This window comes from Manduca sexta, chromosome 1 (assembly GCF_014839805.1).
Source record: "Manduca sexta isolate Smith_Timp_Sample1 chromosome 1, JHU_Msex_v1.0, whole genome shotgun sequence".
Classification (NCBI taxonomy): Eukaryota; Metazoa; Arthropoda; class Insecta; order Lepidoptera; family Sphingidae; genus Manduca; species Manduca sexta.
This window is the reverse complement of record NC_051115.1, coordinates 5,401,375-5,422,222: the sequence shown is the minus strand read 5'-3', so window position 1 is coordinate 5,422,222 and position 20,848 is coordinate 5,401,375. Positions and strand designations below refer to the sequence as shown.

General features: G+C 38.6%; 1 protein-coding gene across 1 annotated transcript in view; it reads left to right on the top strand.

Moving 5' to 3' along the window:
- The window catches only part of LOC115452390 (igLON family member 5), a 107,641-nt gene that overhangs the window by 84,959 nt on the left and 1,834 nt on the right, over positions 1 to 20,848 (top strand). Inside the window, exons 3-11 of the mRNA XM_037436390.1 lie at positions 5,362 to 5,467; positions 11,650 to 11,739; positions 12,510 to 12,637; positions 16,255 to 16,449; positions 16,783 to 16,924; positions 17,992 to 18,089; positions 18,916 to 19,037; positions 20,064 to 20,244; positions 20,652 to 20,819. Of these exons, the coding sequence (XP_037292287.1) occupies positions 5,404 to 5,467; positions 11,650 to 11,739; positions 12,510 to 12,637; positions 16,255 to 16,449; positions 16,783 to 16,924; positions 17,992 to 18,089; positions 18,916 to 19,037; positions 20,064 to 20,244; positions 20,652 to 20,819 (1,188 nt within the window). The 5' untranslated portion in view covers positions 5,362 to 5,403. The remainder of the gene's footprint in view (positions 1 to 5,361; positions 5,468 to 11,649; positions 11,740 to 12,509; positions 12,638 to 16,254; positions 16,450 to 16,782; positions 16,925 to 17,991; positions 18,090 to 18,915; positions 19,038 to 20,063; positions 20,245 to 20,651; positions 20,820 to 20,848) is intronic.

Here is a 20,848-nt window from a genome sequence, read left to right as displayed (position 1 = left end):
TTATAACTCTAGAACGGATGAACCGATTTGGCTGAAAATTGGTGGAGAGGTAGCTTAGAACCAGGAAACGGACATAGGATACTTTTTATCCGGAACGGGACGTGACATCAGACGTGGTATAAGAAAACAAAATTTGGAATGGAGATAGTATAAGACACTGGGGAGGTTATAAGCTACTATCCCGGGAAAATATATAGCGGGACTTTTATCCCGGAACACTCCTTCATGCGGACGAAACCGCGAGCAAAAGCTAGTTGGTAATAAGTCGCTGTCTTATTTGAAATTTCCATCACAAGATGTCACAGCGCCTTTAGATATTAACATCTCACGTCTCAGGATGGCGAGCGCAGTAGAATACAAAACAATACATAATAATATTTTTTGTATGTTTATAACTGAAGTCAAAAACTACTTATATATTTATTTTGAGAGTTCACAACAGAGAACACACATTACATTATTTTCACATATAGCAGTATAACGGCAGAAGATAGCTAGGTGTCTCTGCTTACAGTAAACTACAGCATGCATAATTTACTTGCTATTAGTAAATTTTGAATTTAAAAGATTATTATTATTATTATTATTTTTTATTACTTTTAAACTATTTGACTGATTTTGAAAAATCGTTACAATCTACATAACTCAATCTTTATCCCGGAAATGGTGGGCATATTGAATTTATGTATTTAGTATTATCCGTAAATCTGGAATTAGTGCCCGATATGGCAATAGGCGGAGATAGCTTAGTTGTGAATGAAACGTACTGCCGAGGAGAAAGATCGCAGGTAAAAAAAAAGGAACTAAGTGTACTCACTCATCTTTGACTTTTCTAAAGTTATGTATACTTTGTGAATTACCTCTTGTTTTAACGGTGAAGTAAAACATCGCGAGTCAACTTGCATATCTGCGAAATTCTCTAAGAATTTTGAGGGTGTGTGAAGTCTGCCCGCACTACAGCGTGGTGGACTAAGGTCTAATCTCTCTCAGTAGAGGAGGTCCGTGCGGCAGAACGACAGTATATAATACAAGGCTGATATTATTATAATTATATATGGCGATATCCTCGCCCTCTATATCATAGGACGATATACAATGAGAAAATAGGTACACTAGCTTCTTCTCTGCTTATCACTGCGGGGACAAAGGCGTGATGTAATGAATGGCGCGCGGACCCGCGAGCAGAAGCTATGAAAAGCCAAAGGGGCGAGAAAAAAACAACTAAGGGACCAAAAACCATTAATACCTATTTATTTTTCAATGTCAATAATTCTTTTCGTCCCCAATTTGATCCGACAGTAACTTTTGCCTCCAATTTAATCTGTTTAACCGCGGGAGCGCGTTTACCGCCCCCTCTGAGTGCATTCGTAAACTGAGGGTTGGAAAAGGTTGAAAAACTAATTATGTGTATTAAATATTAAGAGGCGAATCAATAAATCAACCTCAAATTTGAGTTAGATTTCAGGTAGACATTTATATTATAACTATCTGACCCGACAGACGTTGTCCCGTCTTAACTATGATTTTGCAGCGCGCATTGTCAATTGCTGACAGTTATTTCAAACAATTGACAGTTATATAAAATTAATATTTTCGTTAAGTTTTCTTAACTTTTTTAATTTTCCGCGCAATTTTTTGAATTTTTTCTTTCATAAGAACCTTCTCCTGACAATAATAAACACAACAAAAAAATTGTGAAATCGGTCCAGCCGTTCACGCGTGACGGCATGACCAAGCGAAATAGGGATTCATTTTTATATATATAAGATATCAGCGCTGTTATATAGGTATATGTATATAGGCCGTCCCGCAGTGGCTTTCGCCGCATACGGGTCGGCCTCAAAGTATCTTGTTGCACTGAGATAGCTGCAAGGAACCGTCCCTAAACTTGTTGACGAATGTGAAGTTAGCTGCAATGTGTACAATGTAAATAATATATTATAATATCAGCCCTGTATATACTGCCCCACTGCTGGGCCTCCTCTACTGAGAGGGATTAGGCCTTAGTCAACCACGCTGTAGTGCGGGTAGACTATACACACCCTCAAAATTGCTATAAGGAACTTGTCAAGTATGCAGGTTTCCTCAAGATGTTTTCCTTCACCATAGCGAGCGATAATTCACAAACAATACACACATAACTTTAGAAAACATCTCATGTCTCAGGATGATGAGCGCAGTGGAATACCAAACAATACTTTGTAATTCAAGGTGATGATGTTTCTTTTGCTTATCGGTCGTATCGCTTACCATCAGGTGAACGGCAAGCTCGTCTCGTCAATCAAAGTAATAAAAAAAATCTAAATAATGTATAACATTTTACAGGTACATATACTTTATTTCATATCTGTTAAAAAGAAGAACCAATAGAGAACCCCAGTTGCATCAATTAAAACGCCTCCTAATGTCTTTTGGCAACAAGCTGACGTCTGCCATAGTTAGAAGTAATGTTAAATGAAAGCAAGTCATGTTAAATTCCGAGGAATTTAATATGTTTGTCAGACAAACAGTGCGTGCGACCCCTGCTCCCTTCATTCGGCGACGCAACCGTGCGGAATTGACTGTTAAAGCGAATATAAAAATGGCGGGAATTTTTAGTTATGTTTGGTACAATTAAAATAGTTTTGAAGACTGCAGGCTACGCAGTCCGCTCCGTGACCACAGAGGCTGTAATGTCTTTGAAACGAAAATTATTATATAAAAACCGCGATAGAATCCGTAAAACAGTTTTATTTCAATGTCTAACATTCGCGTAAACATAAGAAATTATTATGTAGAATCTAATCTTTTTATAATTTAAATGAAAATAATAAGAAAGCAGAGTGAAAGAAATAAAGATTTATTCGACACATAAATTTAGATAAAAACTCAAGGCTCGTTAAATATCACATGCAATACTGAAATGTTTCAAAGAAAAGTAATAGTCAAAAACAACGGTACGCTAATTACGTAATTCTACAGAAACATAATGGTTGTATCATACATTATTCTTTATATTATAATAAAAAAATCTGGGTAACATCTTATGTCTGATGAGGAACGTAATGGAGTATCGCGCAGTTTGTAATACAAATTTCCGTATGTTACTGCTTAGTGACGGTCATATCGCTTACCATAAGGACAGTGGTAAACTCGTCTCGTCATTCCATAAAAAACAATAGGGTAATTGAATACTTCTTTTTAAATACATGCATGTCATCTAACGGAAAGAAATTTCTCAAAATCCACGCAATAATAAGTTATATTGAAATTTGGTGGAAAGTGTAGCTGGCAAATGACAGTAATAGCAAACTGTGACGTCACTGACTGTCACCGGCCATAATGCTGCGTGCATGAGAAAAAGACAGCACGATAAACCACGACTCAACATTTACACCCATTTCATATGAATAAGAGGCTTATTTTTCAACCAATTTGAATTCTGACTTCGCAGAAAATCTTTTTCGTATTATTTTCTGTTACATATAAAATAATGTACAAAAGCAAACTGCCTTTATCCTGAGCAGGCATTACGCACATCCCAATTCTACTTACAATTCATTCTTCCCCTTAACCACCCTTGGAATCAATCGAGCGGAGCTAGGGTGCCCGCCAATTATAGCGCTAACCTATTGAAAATTTATGACTTCTATTGGACAAGTATGATGCATTGTTTTTTTTTTAATTTGCTAATGCCTAGGGATATTTCGTGAGTAGATATTGATTTGGCTGAACGTGTATTGCATTCGATTTTCGTTTTGTTTCTCGGAAATTGTAAATGAAAAAATATTTAAAAAGATAAAACATATATATTTTTTATATCCTATACTATTATATAGGGTAATTTGTACATCGCGTTACTAAATGAAACCACGTACTTATCTACTTGGAAATAACACTACAATAAGTTACTTGAGCCATAGATGTAAAATAAAAAATGTAAGTTTCGAACAAAATAAATACTAACAAAAAGTTGTTTTAATTTTACGCGCCTTATTGCCACTACTACTACTCTAAGAGAATTCGTTGCAGATGCAACAACATACTTTCAGTCAGAAATACACTCACAAGCCATATTCGCATTAAACTACAAAATGATCAAAAAATCTGAAAACTAAAACCAGGATTTTTCGTGAAAATGTTAATTATTATTGGATGATTTTTGGTACAATGTCAGCAAAGGTGAAGACGAGTATGTGGTTTCATTTAGTAAAGCAAAGTCAACATGAACCTGTATAAAGCTGAAGAGTTTGTTAGAACGCGCTAATCTCAGGAACTACTGAACCGATTTTGATTATTTTTTCACTAATAGGAAGCTGCTTTATTTCTGAGTATTATAGGCCCCTTTTTGTCTTAAAAAAATATTTTTCATACGGGTGGAGCATCAGAGAAAAGCTATTTTGAATATATTAACACCTAATTTACTATTGTACCTTATATTTATCTTCCCCCCGAGGCAGTTCCTGTGTACTCGGTCTACACACCTCATGCTCTCAAAGGGGACATTTGTCGCGGCCCTAGGCACATAGTTCAGTGTGTATACCTCATGGTTGTAAGTACACATTGAGGCCTATAAGGGCTCGAGAACAATTCCTAGGCTTATCCCCTCCTCCCATCCTAAGAGGTCTCCTTTTCTTTCCCCTACACTTCCTTCCCAGCTGTCCCCTCCCAACTTTTCTCCAGGACCCTGCAGTCACTAAGTCGATTCTCCCGGTGTTGGCTGAGAGGTCCGATACCCAAAAAAAAATATATATCTCTCTTTGACTTTTGCATTATTATTTTATGTTTTTCCTTTTTAACAAATAACTGATTATGATTATTATGGTTATGGTTATGATGATTATTATGTATTACGATACTGAAGCGACTTTGGTAAAAAAAATAACAAATACACTTTTAGAAACACTTTCATAAATATCTCACCAACCAACCGACCAGGACGTCTGTCAACCACCACCTGCCCCAGTCTGTTATAGCAAAATATGTCCCAAATACCCTCACAAAAATATTTTTATGCTAACATACATACATACATAACATCACGCATTTTATCCCCGAAGGGGTATGCAGAGGCGCCACTAGGGCACCCACTTTTCGCCAAGTATATTCCGTCCCATGATGTGATAGAGGGCGAGCCTATCGCCATATCGGGCACAAATTCCAGACTCCGGGCTGATACTGAGCAGAAAAACCCAAATATCACTTTGCCCGACCCGGGATTCGAACCCAGGACCTCAGAGCGCTATTGTACCGGACATGCAATACAACTACGCCACCGAGGCAGTCTATGTATATGCTAACATATGATTATGATTATTACTATCCGTGCCTAATACTCTGAAAACACCAAAGAACTTTTCTGACTCCAGCTCTTGTCTACAGATGCGGCGGTGTGACGCGAGCTGGTGCGCTGGCTGAGCGACCATGGAGTGCTGGTGGCTGCTCCTGGCGGCTGTGTTGGCGGCCGCGAAGGCGCAGAACAACAGGAGTAAGTGCCATAATACGTCAGCCATAAATTTAAAACGTTGGATGTTACCTTTGCTTTGGGCACATGGAAAGATTCGATCCCGAGAATAATATCAGCCCTGTATTATATATTGTCCTACTGTTGGGCACGGGCCTCTACTACTGAGAGGGAATAGGCCTTAGTCCACCACGCTGGCCTAGTGCGGATTGATAGACTTCACACACCCTCGAAAATTCCTAATAGAGAATTTCTCAAGGTATGCAGGTTTCCTTACGATGTTTTCCTTCGTTAAAGCAAGCGATAATTCACAAAGAATACACACATAATTTATAAATGTCAGAGTTGTGTTTGGGTTCTGAATCTGCGGACATTCGTCTCGGTAGTGCGTTCCACAATCAACTAGGCTATCATCGCTTTTAACCCCGAGAATACACCAATCAAAATATTTAATTTGTAAATATGGCAAAAAAGTTTGTTTTGATTGTTCAACATTCCCGATAGAAAAAGGTACTTTGATCGTTTATTGAAAATCTCTTAGGGTTGCCAGTTTTTTTTTTGAGTGTATAAGGGACAGATGCTTAAATGGGCAAAAAATACGGGACTTCAGTTTTTTACCCGGGACAAATAAGAGACAAAATTATTTTGTGACATTTTTATTTATTTTTTATATTTACCGAGGATCGAATTAGTTATAACATAATATTCGTTTTAACATATTAGTAACAATCAATACAATTATAATCATAATTAAAAACCGAGTCGTATTGATATGTATGTGAAAAAGCGAACGTTGCGTGCGTGAGTATTTGTCAATCGTAGATCGATCGATTTACGGGACAGAGTCTGTTCCGCCAGGACGTTTTAAAATGTGCCTAAAATACGGGACGTCTCGTTAAATACAGGACGTCTGGCAATACTACCTAATACTCACAATATAATTATGGAAGATGGGCTCAATGGACTTGTTTCCAGAGCCATAATAAAATAAATAAATTAAAAAAAGAACTCACAATATAATCGTTTATTGTGAATATCCGTAAATAAATCTCGTAATACCCACGATATATTTATTCGACAAACAATACCAAACTATCAAAACTCCCAAACTTTAATAACTAGATATCCAAACACAAAATGAAAGAAACGTCTAGTAAATCATAACTGTAAGCCCCCGCCATTTTGTGGCGGCCATATGTTTACATTAAGTCAAGATGGCGGTTTCCTATCGGTAATGGAGGAACAGAAAATAATAATTAACTGCATTCGGATCAAATTAAATTCTTTTACTAAAAACTCGTGATTTTTAAACATAGGAAGTTAATAATATCAGCCCTGTATATACTGTCCCACTATTGCACGGGCCTCCTCTACTACTGAGGGATTAGGTCTTAGTCCAACACGCTGTAGTGCGGATTGGTAGACTACACACCCTCGAATTTCTTATTCAGAACTTCTCAGGTATGCAGGTTTCCTCACGATGTTTTCCTTCACCGAAAGCAAGCGTTCATTTATAAATACACACATAATTTTAGAAAACTCAAAGGTATGTTTGAACCTGCGGACATTCGTCTCGGCAGTCCGTTCCACAACCAACTAGGCTATCACCAGTATACATACATTTAATGTATTGAACTTTAATAAACAAAGCTTAACTTGACATAAGAACCTTGAAAAGAGTCTATGGAAAAAAATATAAACTCTGGTCTATGTATGCATAATTTGACACCACACTTGTCCAAAAAAAAGCGTGGAAAATGGCACATTTCGCGTGGCTAACCGAATCCGTACAATAAAACAACAATAAGCAATTATCGCGGCACAGTCGGAAACGAACCAGCTCCCTCCGCAACCCCCTACATCCCGCCGGGGCGCAAGTAATTTACCGTCTCCGGGGCGGAACTGCGCGCGGCTGACTTCGTTTGTTTTCTGTAGTGGATGAGTTATGTGTAAAAGTACAGTTGTAAGCAGTAAATAAAATAGACTAAAATGTTGGCAACGCTAAAATTACTGATTTGATTTAAAACTTTATTACTGACTAGCGACCCGCCCCGGCTTCGCACGGGTGCAATGCTGATACTAAATACACTACAGAAAAACTGTGAACGTTGTATATAAAAACATAGCGGCCCGCTCTGGCTTCGCACGGGTATAACATAACAAAATAACAGTATTTCTTCACTATTTAATGGATGTTATTATTGTACATATAAACCTTCCTCTTGAATCACTCTATCTATTAAAAAAATCGCATCAAAATCCGTTGCGTAGTCTTAAATTTTTAAGCACACATAGGGACAGAGAAAGCGACTTTGTTTTATACTATGTAGTGAAGAATATGACGCTCTTTTGCATAACATGTCTGTTTTAAGTTTCTACTTATATATCTAAATAATATTAATAACTAATATTATTATTTTTGCCGCTGTACCAATATATAATTTGCGTGCTGTATAATTGAAGAGGCACGTCACATTGCTAATTGTACAAATGCTACGACATTGTATTTATTATATGCCGTGTATCCTTCGTTGGAGGTCCTTAAACTAATAAATGTTTATGGGAGAAAATAAGGACTTTTAAGGCGATACCTCAAGGTCCATTTTCATACATTTTGTTTCGGCTTTAATCTGGGTAACTAAACAAGTATTGGCAAGTAAAGAATTTAAATTCACGTCTAGTTAGTGATTAGTTCTCGCAGTTGAAAGAAAAATGTAAAATCATGGATCATGGATATTTCTGCCTTTAAAATTTCGTCATATTAAATTTTAAAGGCCGAAATATCCATGATTATTAATTATTTTTACGTTTTTCTTTCAACTGCGAGAACTAATCACTAACTAGACGTGAATTTAAATTCTTTACTTGCCAATACTTGTTTAGTTACCCAGATTAAAGCCGAAACAAAATGTATGAAAATGGACCTTGAGGTATCGCCTTAAACAACACTGTCAAGTATATAGTACCACTAACGATCTGAACATTATTTATATTTCATTTGGAAATCATGCCACAAACTGTGAATGATTCATCTGTCCCCCATTTTATCTTGGTTTTGGTTACACGAAACAAGCCTAAAAAATATATTCATATTAAATATAGTGTTATACATATATAAAAGTGTAAGTATGAAAATCTAGTTGAACTACAAATCAAACATGGCGGCGACACGTTCTTGCACGAACTATTTTTTTTTATTTATTTATTACGGCTCTGAAAACAAGTCCATTGAGCCTGTCTTACATAAAATACAATTTCTTAGAATTATTCATGTTGCAAGTTTTCTAATTTTAAACTAAAAATTACAATTCTTCGATCGTAGATCGCACGTACTGGAACATTGGTCGATAAAATATCTTCTTCAATAATTCTGGTACTGATTTAGGAAAATTTGATTCTGCTTCTATTAATTTATTAATAAAGATATTTCTTTGTAGATTAAACTTGGGGCGGAAAAAAATAAGGTGGTTGAGATTTGTACAAACTACAGATAAGAGTGTTGCCAGTATTCGAATTGAAAAATTTACTAAAGAAATGCCATGTAATGCGGTTTGAGATCAGTCTGTGTATCCGGTTCGAACAAACCGGCATAATATTGTCGACTACCGAGAGGTAATCATCTCTTGCCAGTCTCAACAATCAAGTATGACAGAATTGTTTCTCTTAAAATTAAAAAAATATCCCCCGCCACATCTGTTTGCCTGTCTGAATGATAAACTCAAAAACTACGATAGACCTTTTCCTATCCCAGGAAAATATATAGCGGGACTTTTATCCCGGAAAACTCTTTCACTCGGGCGGAGCAACGGACAATATTTCATAAAGATTGACAATATAACGTGTGCATACTTACTGGTGCTAGGTCTCTCATATGTGAGAGTCCGTCTGAGTAGGTACCACCGCAATGTCTATTTCTGCCGCCAAGTAGTCACTGTTGTGTTCCGGTTTAAAGGACATTGTAGCCAGTGTAACTACTGGACATAATGAGACTTAACATCTCATGTCTCAGGATGGCGAGTGCAGTGGAATACCAAACACTTTGTAATTCAAGGTGTTAGTGTTTCTACTGTTTCCCGATCGTATCGCTTACCATCAGGCGAACGGCAAGCTCGTCTCATCATTCAAAGCAATAAAAACATATTATCTATCTATCTATATCTATCTTCTATCTATATCTATACTTATAATAAATCTGTAGAGAGGTCAATTCTGTACATGAAATATATTTCCAAAATAACTATCAGGGGGTGATTAGGGATCGATACTGATGCCAAAAATGCAATTAGTAAAATTTTTGTCTGTCTGTCTGTCTGTCTGTCTGTCTGTATAACCGTTATAGAAACAAAAACTACTCGACGGATTTTAACGAAACTTGGTACAATTATTTGTCATACTCCTGTGCTGGTTATAGTATACTTTTCATCACGCTACAATTAATAGGAGCAGAGCAGTGAAGGGAAATGTTGGGAAAACGGGAGAAGTTACTCCATTTTTTAAGCTTCCGTCGCGTGTGCAACCTTAATGGTTAAAGCTACACAGAAATCATGTATGACGGAAATGATCTCCTTAAAATTATGTAAAAAATATCCCACGACAGCATATGTCTATCTTTTATGGTTGACTCACAATAACACGTGTAACTCCCGATAGCTTAGCAGTTCGAAGCTTTCTCATTATATTTGTCTACTCTTACGTTTATAACACTCTCAGTCATCCCTAATTAAAAAAGTTAACATTATTAAATACTCCATAAAAAAGAATCATAGAAATCGGTATAGAAACACCAAAGTTATACATGAAATACGCTAATAATAAGCCATCACGCGTGAATACTGAATCATGCTATAAGGATTATTTTTGTATATATATAAGGTCGCGAACGCACAGGCAGGCGGCTTGCTTGGCACCTAGAGTGTACCTTATGTATAATCAAGAAGAAGTATCAAGAAGAATTTTAAGAATTAAAAGCAAGAAATTACACGCTGACAGAGTCGCGGGCACAGCTATTAACAATAATATTGTGCGGTTCCGTATTGCGATATTTTCAACAGTATTGTAGATTGACATATTATATTTCCCTACTAAAATACGAAAGTTAATCTTTCTGTTACATCAAAACCACTGAACCGTGAGGAAGGACATAGGCTACTTTTTTTTACGAAAAACGACGGAAATGCGGACGAAGTCGCGGACAACAGCTATGCTATATAAAATACCGAAGTCGTTATAGGTTTGCCTTTAATATTAGAGGAGTTCCTTCGATTTCACCAGGATCCCATCATCAAACAGTAACCGGACAATCGCACCACCTGCATACCACCATACATTAAAAAAATATCCCGACAAATTGAGCACCTCCTCCATTTTTGAAGTCCGAAATCCACGCGGGCGAAGTTGCGGGCGGAAGCTAGTATTAAAAAAATTGAATAAGCCAGCTAAAGAACGGGCTGAGTTTCACCAAGTTTTTCAAACAATACCATCTCTCAAAAACTTCTGCATGCATCTGACAGAGAAATGTGGATCGGAATAAAGTAAAAAATATTACTTTAAAACCGACTTTAGTTTTGTATTCCATAAACTGACAGCCGTATTCACAAATTTTAAAACTTATTTATTAATGTTTAGATTGATGATCCTCGCAGAATGAATTCGGCCATGGTGAATATTTCGCCTTTTTCCTAAGTGGGTAGGCAGAGGCGCAATCATGGAATACTCTTCGACTCATGTGTTCTTTCCCATGATGTGATAGGGGGCGAGCCTATCGCCTCTCTAGCGCAATTCCAGACTCCGGACTAATACAAAAAAAAAATAATGTGATAGGACTCTTTCTTTTAATTTTATCCGTGGTGCTTTATAACTAGCTTATCTAGTTGTAAACGTCCCTATCCTTGAGGTTACAACGCCTCCTTAGACCATGATTTTGTCACCCGCATTGCTATGGAGGGAAGTGGACAATTAATATTTCCAACTCCTCCTTATCTTTGTATTTGATTAATTTCGTTGCGGGATAATGACAAGTGTTCCCTGAGACTCGGCGAGCTTCACCGCTCGATGTCATGCGTGCCACTGCTGATCCTCCAGGAGTTGTAGTGGGTGTGAGGGCGGGAAATTCTCGTAATACAAAAAAAAAACAATATCAATGCCAGGTATTAGCGCTTGTTAACAAAAAATAATTAAAAGATTTTCATCATCCTTGTTTGTTACAGATGACGGCCCTAGATTCCTGTCTCGGGGACATTCGTTCAGGACTGTTGTTGGAGACACACTGCTGCTGCCATGTCAGGTGCAGAACCTGGGTAAGTTCATTGGTGTTGAATCTCATACGCGTGGGAAGGTCACCGCGCATATGAGATATTACTAGAATAAATAAGTGGCGTCAACTGGCGACAACCTTATAAATTTCTAATGCGTGAATAAGTATGCATCTCTTTCTGTCACCTTATCCAAGCCATAAGATAATATAGTAATAATGTAGCTATTTTACCATGGCTTCTAAATAGCTTTAGTTATTGCTTTGTGTTTTTATTTATCCTTTTAAAATAAATTATAACTGTAACATGTAGGTGCACGACGAAAATTAAATTGATATATTTTCGAATAGTCTTTACAGTTTTAAAATCAACTTGAAATTGATAATCGGTAAGGCCTACTCACCTTGTATTCGATGTGACTAATTAAATTTATTTTATCTAAAATTATGGTAGGAACAGAATATGTAATTGTACTTTAAGCTTAACAGTAACAATTATGGTGTATTATTTCTTTCTTAATCTTGGCTCAATTTTATTATATTTATTTTTTGGCTGCTGTCTGTATAAGCTTGTCATTTGTACCTATAATTGAGGTGGCATCTACCATATGTAACTTGGAGTATTGTTTTTTATGACTGTAATGATGTTCACTTTGTTGGTTCAATAAATAAATAAAATCACAGTCCGCTCCGCGACCACGCAAGCTACAATCTTCGAAAAATCGATAGAAAATTATAAAAAACCCAAATAAAATCCAAAAACTAGTTCAATTTCGAAAGAACAAATCATAAACTCATTGCTAATTCATTGTGCAGGTTCGCTGGTGTTGCTGTGGAGGAGAGGTCCTGCAGTGCTCACGGCTGCGAGCCTCATGGTGACGAGGGACGAGAGATTCAGGCTGGTTGATGGTTACAACTTGCAGATCACAGACGTCGGGCCGCAGGTACGTAAACTGCAAACTATTTGTAACCTTATATAGCCATGCCCGTGGCTTCTCGTTAAAATCAGTGTGTCAAACATTTATCCCGCGTAAAACCCACGAGATTTTTTACAAACACGCGACCTCTTCAATATTAATCGTTATATTTCAATTTACATAAAACCGTAATGTACTATTAACCTGAACCTTCATCAAGAATGGCACTATCTTTTAGTAAACCGTACAAAAATCCGTTTAGTAAATTTTGAGAAAATCGATCATTGGAGACTTAGTTTTATATGTATAGAATGTACACTCCCGTCTTTTTTTCCGAAGTGGTAGGCAGAGGCGGAGCTGGTGCACCTTAAGATGTTTTTATTACATAGATACGTTGTCCCAGCTAAATATTGGCAAGACGAAAGCAAGGTAATTACCCGACATTCACTAAATCAACCTCCAACCACTGTCACGGCTAGTCCGCTTACTAACTTATTTTTAACTAATAAATGCATTTTATTCGACTGTCATGGTGACCAGAGATCAATAAACTAGATGTTCACGGCAGTCGACGCTCGGGCCGTATCAATGCGAGCTGCTAGGGCTGTACAGGTATGTGACTATAGTAAATAGTGCGCTGTTTTTATATACAATTTTGTTAGTCTATGACGCGTCTATTTGTAAAACGTCATTGGGTTCACCCACTTTCCGCATTGTATGTACAAGAAATAATTTCCATATTTCAACGAACAACGAATGATTGTTTATCCTAGTCAAGCAATAACACCAAATAACTTTAAAACACCACATAACGTTACCAAGTTCCCACATAAATTCTAGCGTGTTATAAAATTACAAAATTCCCGCCAAACGTACATGAAAAAGGCGCGAAATCTTGGTATTTGAGGTTATAAAAAATAACGAGCACTCCGCCATTACCGTAAGTCAACGGACAATTAGCTTTTAGGGTGGTGTTTAGCATTTCTGACGGCTTAGAAAAATTTTATACGATGGGACGGCGTTGGGTGGTTTTGGGGGTCATTTGTTATAGATATTAAGACAATTCAAGCAAGAAATGTTATAATAAAACTCTTGTGTCCACTTTTTTACTTTTGTTGAGTGTGATGTTATAGAACTCTTTCTTTTAATTTTATCCGTGGTGCTTTATAACTAGCTTATCTAGTTGTAAACGTCCCTATCCTTGAGGTTAAAACGCCTCCTTAGATCATTATTTTGTCACCCGCATTGCTATGGAGGGAAGAGGACATTTCCAACTCCCTATCTTTTTATTTGATTAATTTCGTTGCGGGATAATGACATATTAGTTTTCCCTAAGACTCGCCGAGCTTCATCGCTCGGTGTCATAAAATGCGTGCTACTTCTGATCCTGGCTTACAGGAGTTGTAGTGGAGGATGTGAAACACAACAATACAAACTGCGTGGCACTTTACATATTTTTTTTTCACTAATTGGTAATTTTTTTCAATAATATTACTCTTGAGTGTTACCGAGAAATACTTTTTTTGCGGGCGGACTCGTAGTTAAAAGCTAGTATATTATAAACAAACGCTCTAGGTTAATTTCAAAGATTAGTAAAATTAATATGAAATGTGCTAATTTATACTGGCTATAACCTAATCTAACCTATTCCAACTATGCTCTCATATCTCAAATCACCACTCATTAAGAGGGACAGCAACCTAATTTACATTAAAACTAATATTTATGCTTAAAATACAAATAAACTGATTTATAACTGCCTCCAAGCCTTTTTTTATTGCTTTAAATGACGAACCTGCCCGCCGTTCGTCTGATTGTAAGCGATACGACTAATAAACAGTAGAAAAACCAACACCTTGAAACTGTGCAATAGAAATGACGAGAGATGGTCACCCCTCGACAGTCGACACAATTGTGCCGGCCTGTTGGAACTGGATATACACAGGCTGTTTTCGGAACGCGACACACTTACGTGAGCCATTATGGCGAGGTTTATCTTGTGTACAGTGGTCGCTATCCGAATGGATATAACATATATCTTACTAGCAACAAAATAGTGCTTTATATAACTCATAATTAAAAGACTTGTGAACTAAAACTAGACTTAGAGCGGTCATGACCCCCACAACGCGCGCCAAATCCCTCCCTGCCCCCACCTAATGTTATTATGGCAATTGGAAGCATTATCCTTTTAAAATAAATTTTCGGATCTGACTACTTTATTTGAAACAGAAATGAGGTTCCTTTTTAAAAGTTAAATACCATTATAGACTTTACAGTTTTTATAATTCATTGTGTTGTGACAAAATACACACATAGTATCACGCCTCTATTCCATAGGGGTAGGCAGGATATGTATTGCATCTTTGCACGATTTTGGCATACTTCTCTATCTTCCTTCGCCTTCATCAATTTTAACTTTTCAAAACAAATATACAAAGTATTTGTTTCATCATCATCAGCCCTGTATTATATACTGTAGCATTGTTGGGCACGGGCCTCCTCTACTACTGAGAGGGATTAGGCCTTAGTCCACCACGCTGTAGTGCGGATTGGTAGACTTCACACACCCTCGAAATTCCTATAGAGAACTTCTCAGGTATGCAGGTTTCCTCACGATGTTTTCCTTCACCGTTAAAGCAAGCGATAATTCGCAAAGAATACACACAATTTTTTTTAGAAAAGTCAGAGGTGTGTGCCCTTGGGACTTGCACCTGCGGACATTCGTCTCGGCAGTCCGTTCCACAAGCAACTAGGCTATCAGCGCTTATTTTTCGAAACAAATATACAAAGTATTTGTTTAATAATGACTATAAACTTATAGTAGAAGTACTTCAAATAAATAAATAAAATGTTAAGTTAATTGCGTTTAGACAGGCAGATCGATGCGAAGGAGGACTTTGTTCTATAATATATTTATACTATGTAGTGATTTTTTAGAACTTTTTGAAAGGAATAATTCCATCATACATGTTTGTTGCGTAACTTTAACTTTAACTTTAAAACCCGCCATAGTGACCCGCGTAATTGTGTCGCGTTCCGGGATCAGCCTGTGTATACGTTTCCAACATGCCGGCATAATTGTGTCGACTGCCGAGGGGTTATCATGTCTTGTCATTCGACATTCTATTAGAGTCAACTCCACTTACCATAAGGTGCAGTGGGATCCAATGACGATTTACAAATAGACGCGTCATACACTAACAAAATTGCATATAAAAACAGCGCAGTATTTACTATAGTCACATGTACAGCCCTAGCAGCTCGCATTGATATGGCCCGAGTGATCCCGAGTGGGCCCGAGGGTCAACCGCCCCGTCGCCACGACAGTCGAATGAAATGCATTTATTAGTTAAAAAATAAGTTAAATAGTGTACACTTTGACTAACGTATGAAGTGACACGTTTGTTCATTCACAATTGGAGTATAATTTGTACATCGTCTAAAATCACAGGAAGGCATTTTAATTATATAAATACAAAAAGTTAGTAAGCCGACTAGCCGCGACATTGTTTGGAGGTTGAATAAGTGAATGTCGGGCAATTACCTTGCTTTCGTCTTGCCAGTATTGAGCTCGGACAACGTATCTATGTAATAAAAACATGCTCGTATAAAATGCTTAATATAAAAACTCTTTCTTCCAGGATGCAGGAGATTACGTCTGTCAAATATCAGATCGAGTGGCAAGAGACCAAGTGCATACGGTAGAGGTGCTCGTGCCTCCAAGTGTTCGCGCGTCCCCCGAATCTCGGCATGCAACCGCGCGCCGCGGCGGCGCCACTGTGCTCGAATGTCGCGCGGCCGGCAATCCCGTGCCGTCTGTCACTTGGCACAAACTGGTTAGTGTTTTTAATAATAGATGGCGGTAGTGTTGTGTGTTATCTGATTTCGATAAGGTACGCTATACTATTAGTATTAGGGTAAATCATAATATTTACTACTAGGTCTATTGATAGTGAATAATTCATTATTAAATTTTCTCATTTATTATTGCTTTGAAAATTCTTTTCGATAGATTTGGATGAATATCATTTTCAAATCTATTTAAGAAAAGTCAACTACTCTTTTGTCTTTCGTCTTCATTCTCTATGCATCACGTACATATCTCGCCCATCCTTCCTCTCCAACATGCCCAATAGCATCCAATAAATGCCAAGAAGCTTTACTTCCAGAATGACAGCAGTACGCGGCTGGGCGAAGGTCCTCAGCTCCAGCTCTCCCGCCTGGAGCGGCACCACAGCGGAGTGTACGCGTGTACTGTTGACAATGGGGTCGGCCCCCCGGTGGTGACGGAGTTTCAGCTGCAAGTGCTTTGTGAGTATAATAATATATAATAATATCATCCCTGTATTATATACTTGCTCACTGCTGAGCACGGGCCTCCTCTACTACTGAGAGGGATTAGGTCTTAGTCCACCACGCTTGTCTAGTGCGGATTGGTAGACTTCACACACCTTCAAAATTCCTATAGAGAACTTCTCAGATGTGCAGGTTTCCTCACGATGTTTTTCTTCACCGTTATGTGAGTATATTTACATCTAATTAATTCGAAAGTAATTCTGTCTGACGATGTCCTGATGAACCGTTGAACTGATTTCCCAAAAAGAGATTTCAACACCGTTGGGAAAAATTGAGGCGAATTCGTTGGGTCCGAACTAAAACTCTATTAGTAATATCAATTTTTTTTTGATTTTTCTCAAACTCTATTCTCATTGTTTGCGTCTCACCTGCCCATAAACTGTTGATAAACACAAAACATTGGATCACAAAGATGTCTACCACCAAAGATTTTACCCCACATACACTCCAATTTAACTTGTACACAAGTGAGTTTTTATAATGAAATAGTTATTAAATTTGTCACTATTAGATAAATATATCCAGGAAAAATCGCTGAAGAACAAAAAACAGGCTCTTCCTAGTTCGGCTACAGATACTCCCTTATTTTATGAAAAAAATTGTATTTTATACCAAGAGCTAGAGTTTAAGTATTAATAATAATAATAATATCAGCCCTGTATTATATACTTGCCCACTGCTGAGCACGGGCCTCCTCTACTACTGAGAGGGATTAGGCCTTAGTCCACCACGCCGTAGTGCGGATTGGTAGACTTCACACACCCTCGAAATTCCTATAGAGAACTTCTCAGATGTGCAGGTTTCCTCACGATGTTTTCCTTCACCGTTAAAGCGAACGATAAATTCACAAAGAATACACACATGATTTTTTTTAGAAGTCAGAGGTGTGTGCCCTTGTGATTTGAACCTGCGGATATTCGTCTCGGCAGTCCGTTCCACACCCAACTAGGCTATCGCCGCTAAGTATTAACTACTACACTATTTAAAAAAAAAAAAAAAAATTATATTCCATACTTTTCCAGACCCGCCAGAGATCACAGTGGAGAGGTCCTGGGTGCACACCGGAGAAGGATTCAGAGCTGAGCTTCTTTGTACTGTGCTTGCAGATCCCCCAGCAGAGGTAACAAATATAATATCAGCCCTGTATCATATACTGTCCTATTGGTCTCGGGACATCTCGACTAAGAAGGCTTAGGCCTTAGTCCACGCTGACCAAGTGTGAGCGAATTCGCGTATCTTCGAAATACTCAAGCAGAGATTGATCCTTGATAATTTAAATACCAAAGATTTGTCAATAAAACTATTTTATTTATATCAAGAAAAATATTTCACGCACGCGCATTTGCGAGCATTGTCTAGTTTATAAAATATCAATTTTTAATAGATCCAATCCAATACGATATGGCGTCCTCAGTTTCGCTCTGAGGTGCGATATCAACTAAGACGCTATTAGGTTAAAATCAACATCTTAAGATGGTCTCTGTTTAATAAACACGTATTAAAAACAATTAAAATTATCAAATAATAGTGTTAGTCCTAATTATATATAACAAAGAGTTTATTTTTATGTTACCAGACTCTAAAAAAGTGCCTAGAACATTATTCTTAGTTGTAGTAAGCTTAAAGCCTGGAAAATTAACTTAGAATTGTATTGCTTATTAGTCTTATAGACTAGATTGTGATTTACTGCTAAGAATCTGGTTGTTAAAAATACAATTCATGTGATATGTCAAGTCACAACTTTTTGACAGCGAGTTTGTTTTAAGAAGCGCTGTCTCAGCTGACTACAGGCGCTCAAGTGAAAGCTCAAGTTTTTTTTATTGTATAATTCAATACGTTAAATTTCCACTTAAGAACATACTCAAAAATAAGATTTGTATTAATACAACCCATAAAATCACGTTAATTAATATTGTATCGCTTATACATAGTATATGTTTTCCAAGGTATCGTGGTACCAGAACTCGTTTCCTCTGAGCGCGTCGGAGCGCGTCACCATGTCGGCCCGGGGGAACAACCACACGCTGCTCATAGCCAATGTGCAGCCTGAAGACTTCGGCAATTACAGGTAAGGGACATATTGGATTGACTATCATCGTCATCAGCCCTTCGCAGTCCACTGCTGGACATAAGCTTTGCCATTAATTGAGTAGCAAGACGGAATGAGACACTCGTAAGAAACACGAGCTGGTATTTGGTTTATTCTATGTACAAATGGTGCTTATATACTGATGTGGTACGTGTCGTACGTGAGTTAATACTCAGCCAAGCACCTACGTGATACCATGTGCGACGCTGTCGCTACATAAGCCTCTCCCAAGGTACGCCAGAGCCCGGTCTGCTGCTTTATGCATCCAGTCGCTGCCCTCTTGTGTAATTCGTCCCGCCATCTGGCCGAGGGCGTCCCACGCTACGTTTGCCAAGACGAAGTCTCCATTCCAGAATACGCTTATTCAAGCGGTTATCTGTTCTGCAACATATATAGCCAGCCCATTGCTACTTCAACCTACACACTTATCGAGTTAGCTATACTTCCCTTTATATTAATTGGACTGCCTTGGTGGCGTAGTTCTACGAGTATGACCGCGCTGAGGTCCTGAGATAGGATTTCGGTCAAAAAAGGGACTGGGTTTTTCCATCTTAAAAATTGATCAGTCCCAGCTCGGAGTCAGGAAGTAGGCGGTGATACCCCCGTGCCTCATGCACGTAAAGCCGTTGGTCCTGCGCCTGATCTCTCTCCGGTCATGTCAAGCCGTCTCATCGAACTATAAGAAGGAACAGAGAGTGCACCTGTATATTGCGCCCACACTTGATCACTTTGAGATTGGTCGCCGTGGCTGAAATTCGGCTAGGTAGAAATCATTAGTCGGAACTCGGAACTGGTCGCAGTCAAGATGTCCTACGACCATTGGGCCGTACCAATAGATGACACTCAATTTCTTTCTTAAGTGTGATATCAGCAGCGACGCTCTTACTTCGAGGAGTCGTTGCTTGGTTTTGATCCGCCAGACATCTGTCTAGACAGACCGCTCCATTCCCAACTAGCTATCGTGGACTTGGAGTCTTTAAATGATTTAAATTGTCTTGTTTGCAGCTGCGTGGCGGACAACAGCCTGGGTCGCGCGCGGCAGCACGTGGAGGTGTCAGGCCGGCCCGGGCCTGCGCGCTTTACCTCGCCTCCGCTAGCGCGCTCCAACACCGTCTACACGCTGGCCTTCGCCGTGGACAGCTACCCGCCGCTGGACGAGCTGCGGCTGCTGTACCGGCAGTTGGCGGTGAGATATTCAGCTGAAATTGCACAGATGATGGCAAAAGGGCATTCTAAATAAAAAATATCTTCATAAAACATATTTTTGACTATTTTACGAATTTTAACGCGGTTTTTATATATTTTAATTTTCGGCTGATATTTCGAAGACTGTAACCTTCATAGTCTAATTTCTCGTAACTATGGAAGCGACTACAGCTACCAGCGAGAAGTCTCCGACAATTGATCTGATAGCGCTGCGCTCTTCATCCCAAGCTAGGCAGAATTCGAACGTATGTTAAGCCGTATCCTGCGGGCAGTTGTCTCTTCCGTACCTACGATCCTCAAAGACTCACCGAATTGTTTTGGTTGCCTGCACCATAAGTACCACCTTAATACCAGTGGATACGGGCCTAAATTTCCCCTCCATCGCAGATGAACGAGACGTTCCAGCAGCCGGGGCGGTGGCACGACGTGGTGCTGCCGCCGCCGGAGTCGCGCGGCGCGCTGACGCACCGCGTGGCGCACGAGCTGCGTGGGCTGCAGCCCGCCGCTGTGTACGAGGCCATCGTGCAGGCCAAGAACAGATACGGGTGGAATGAGGTGGGTGGAGCGAAAATACAATTAAATAC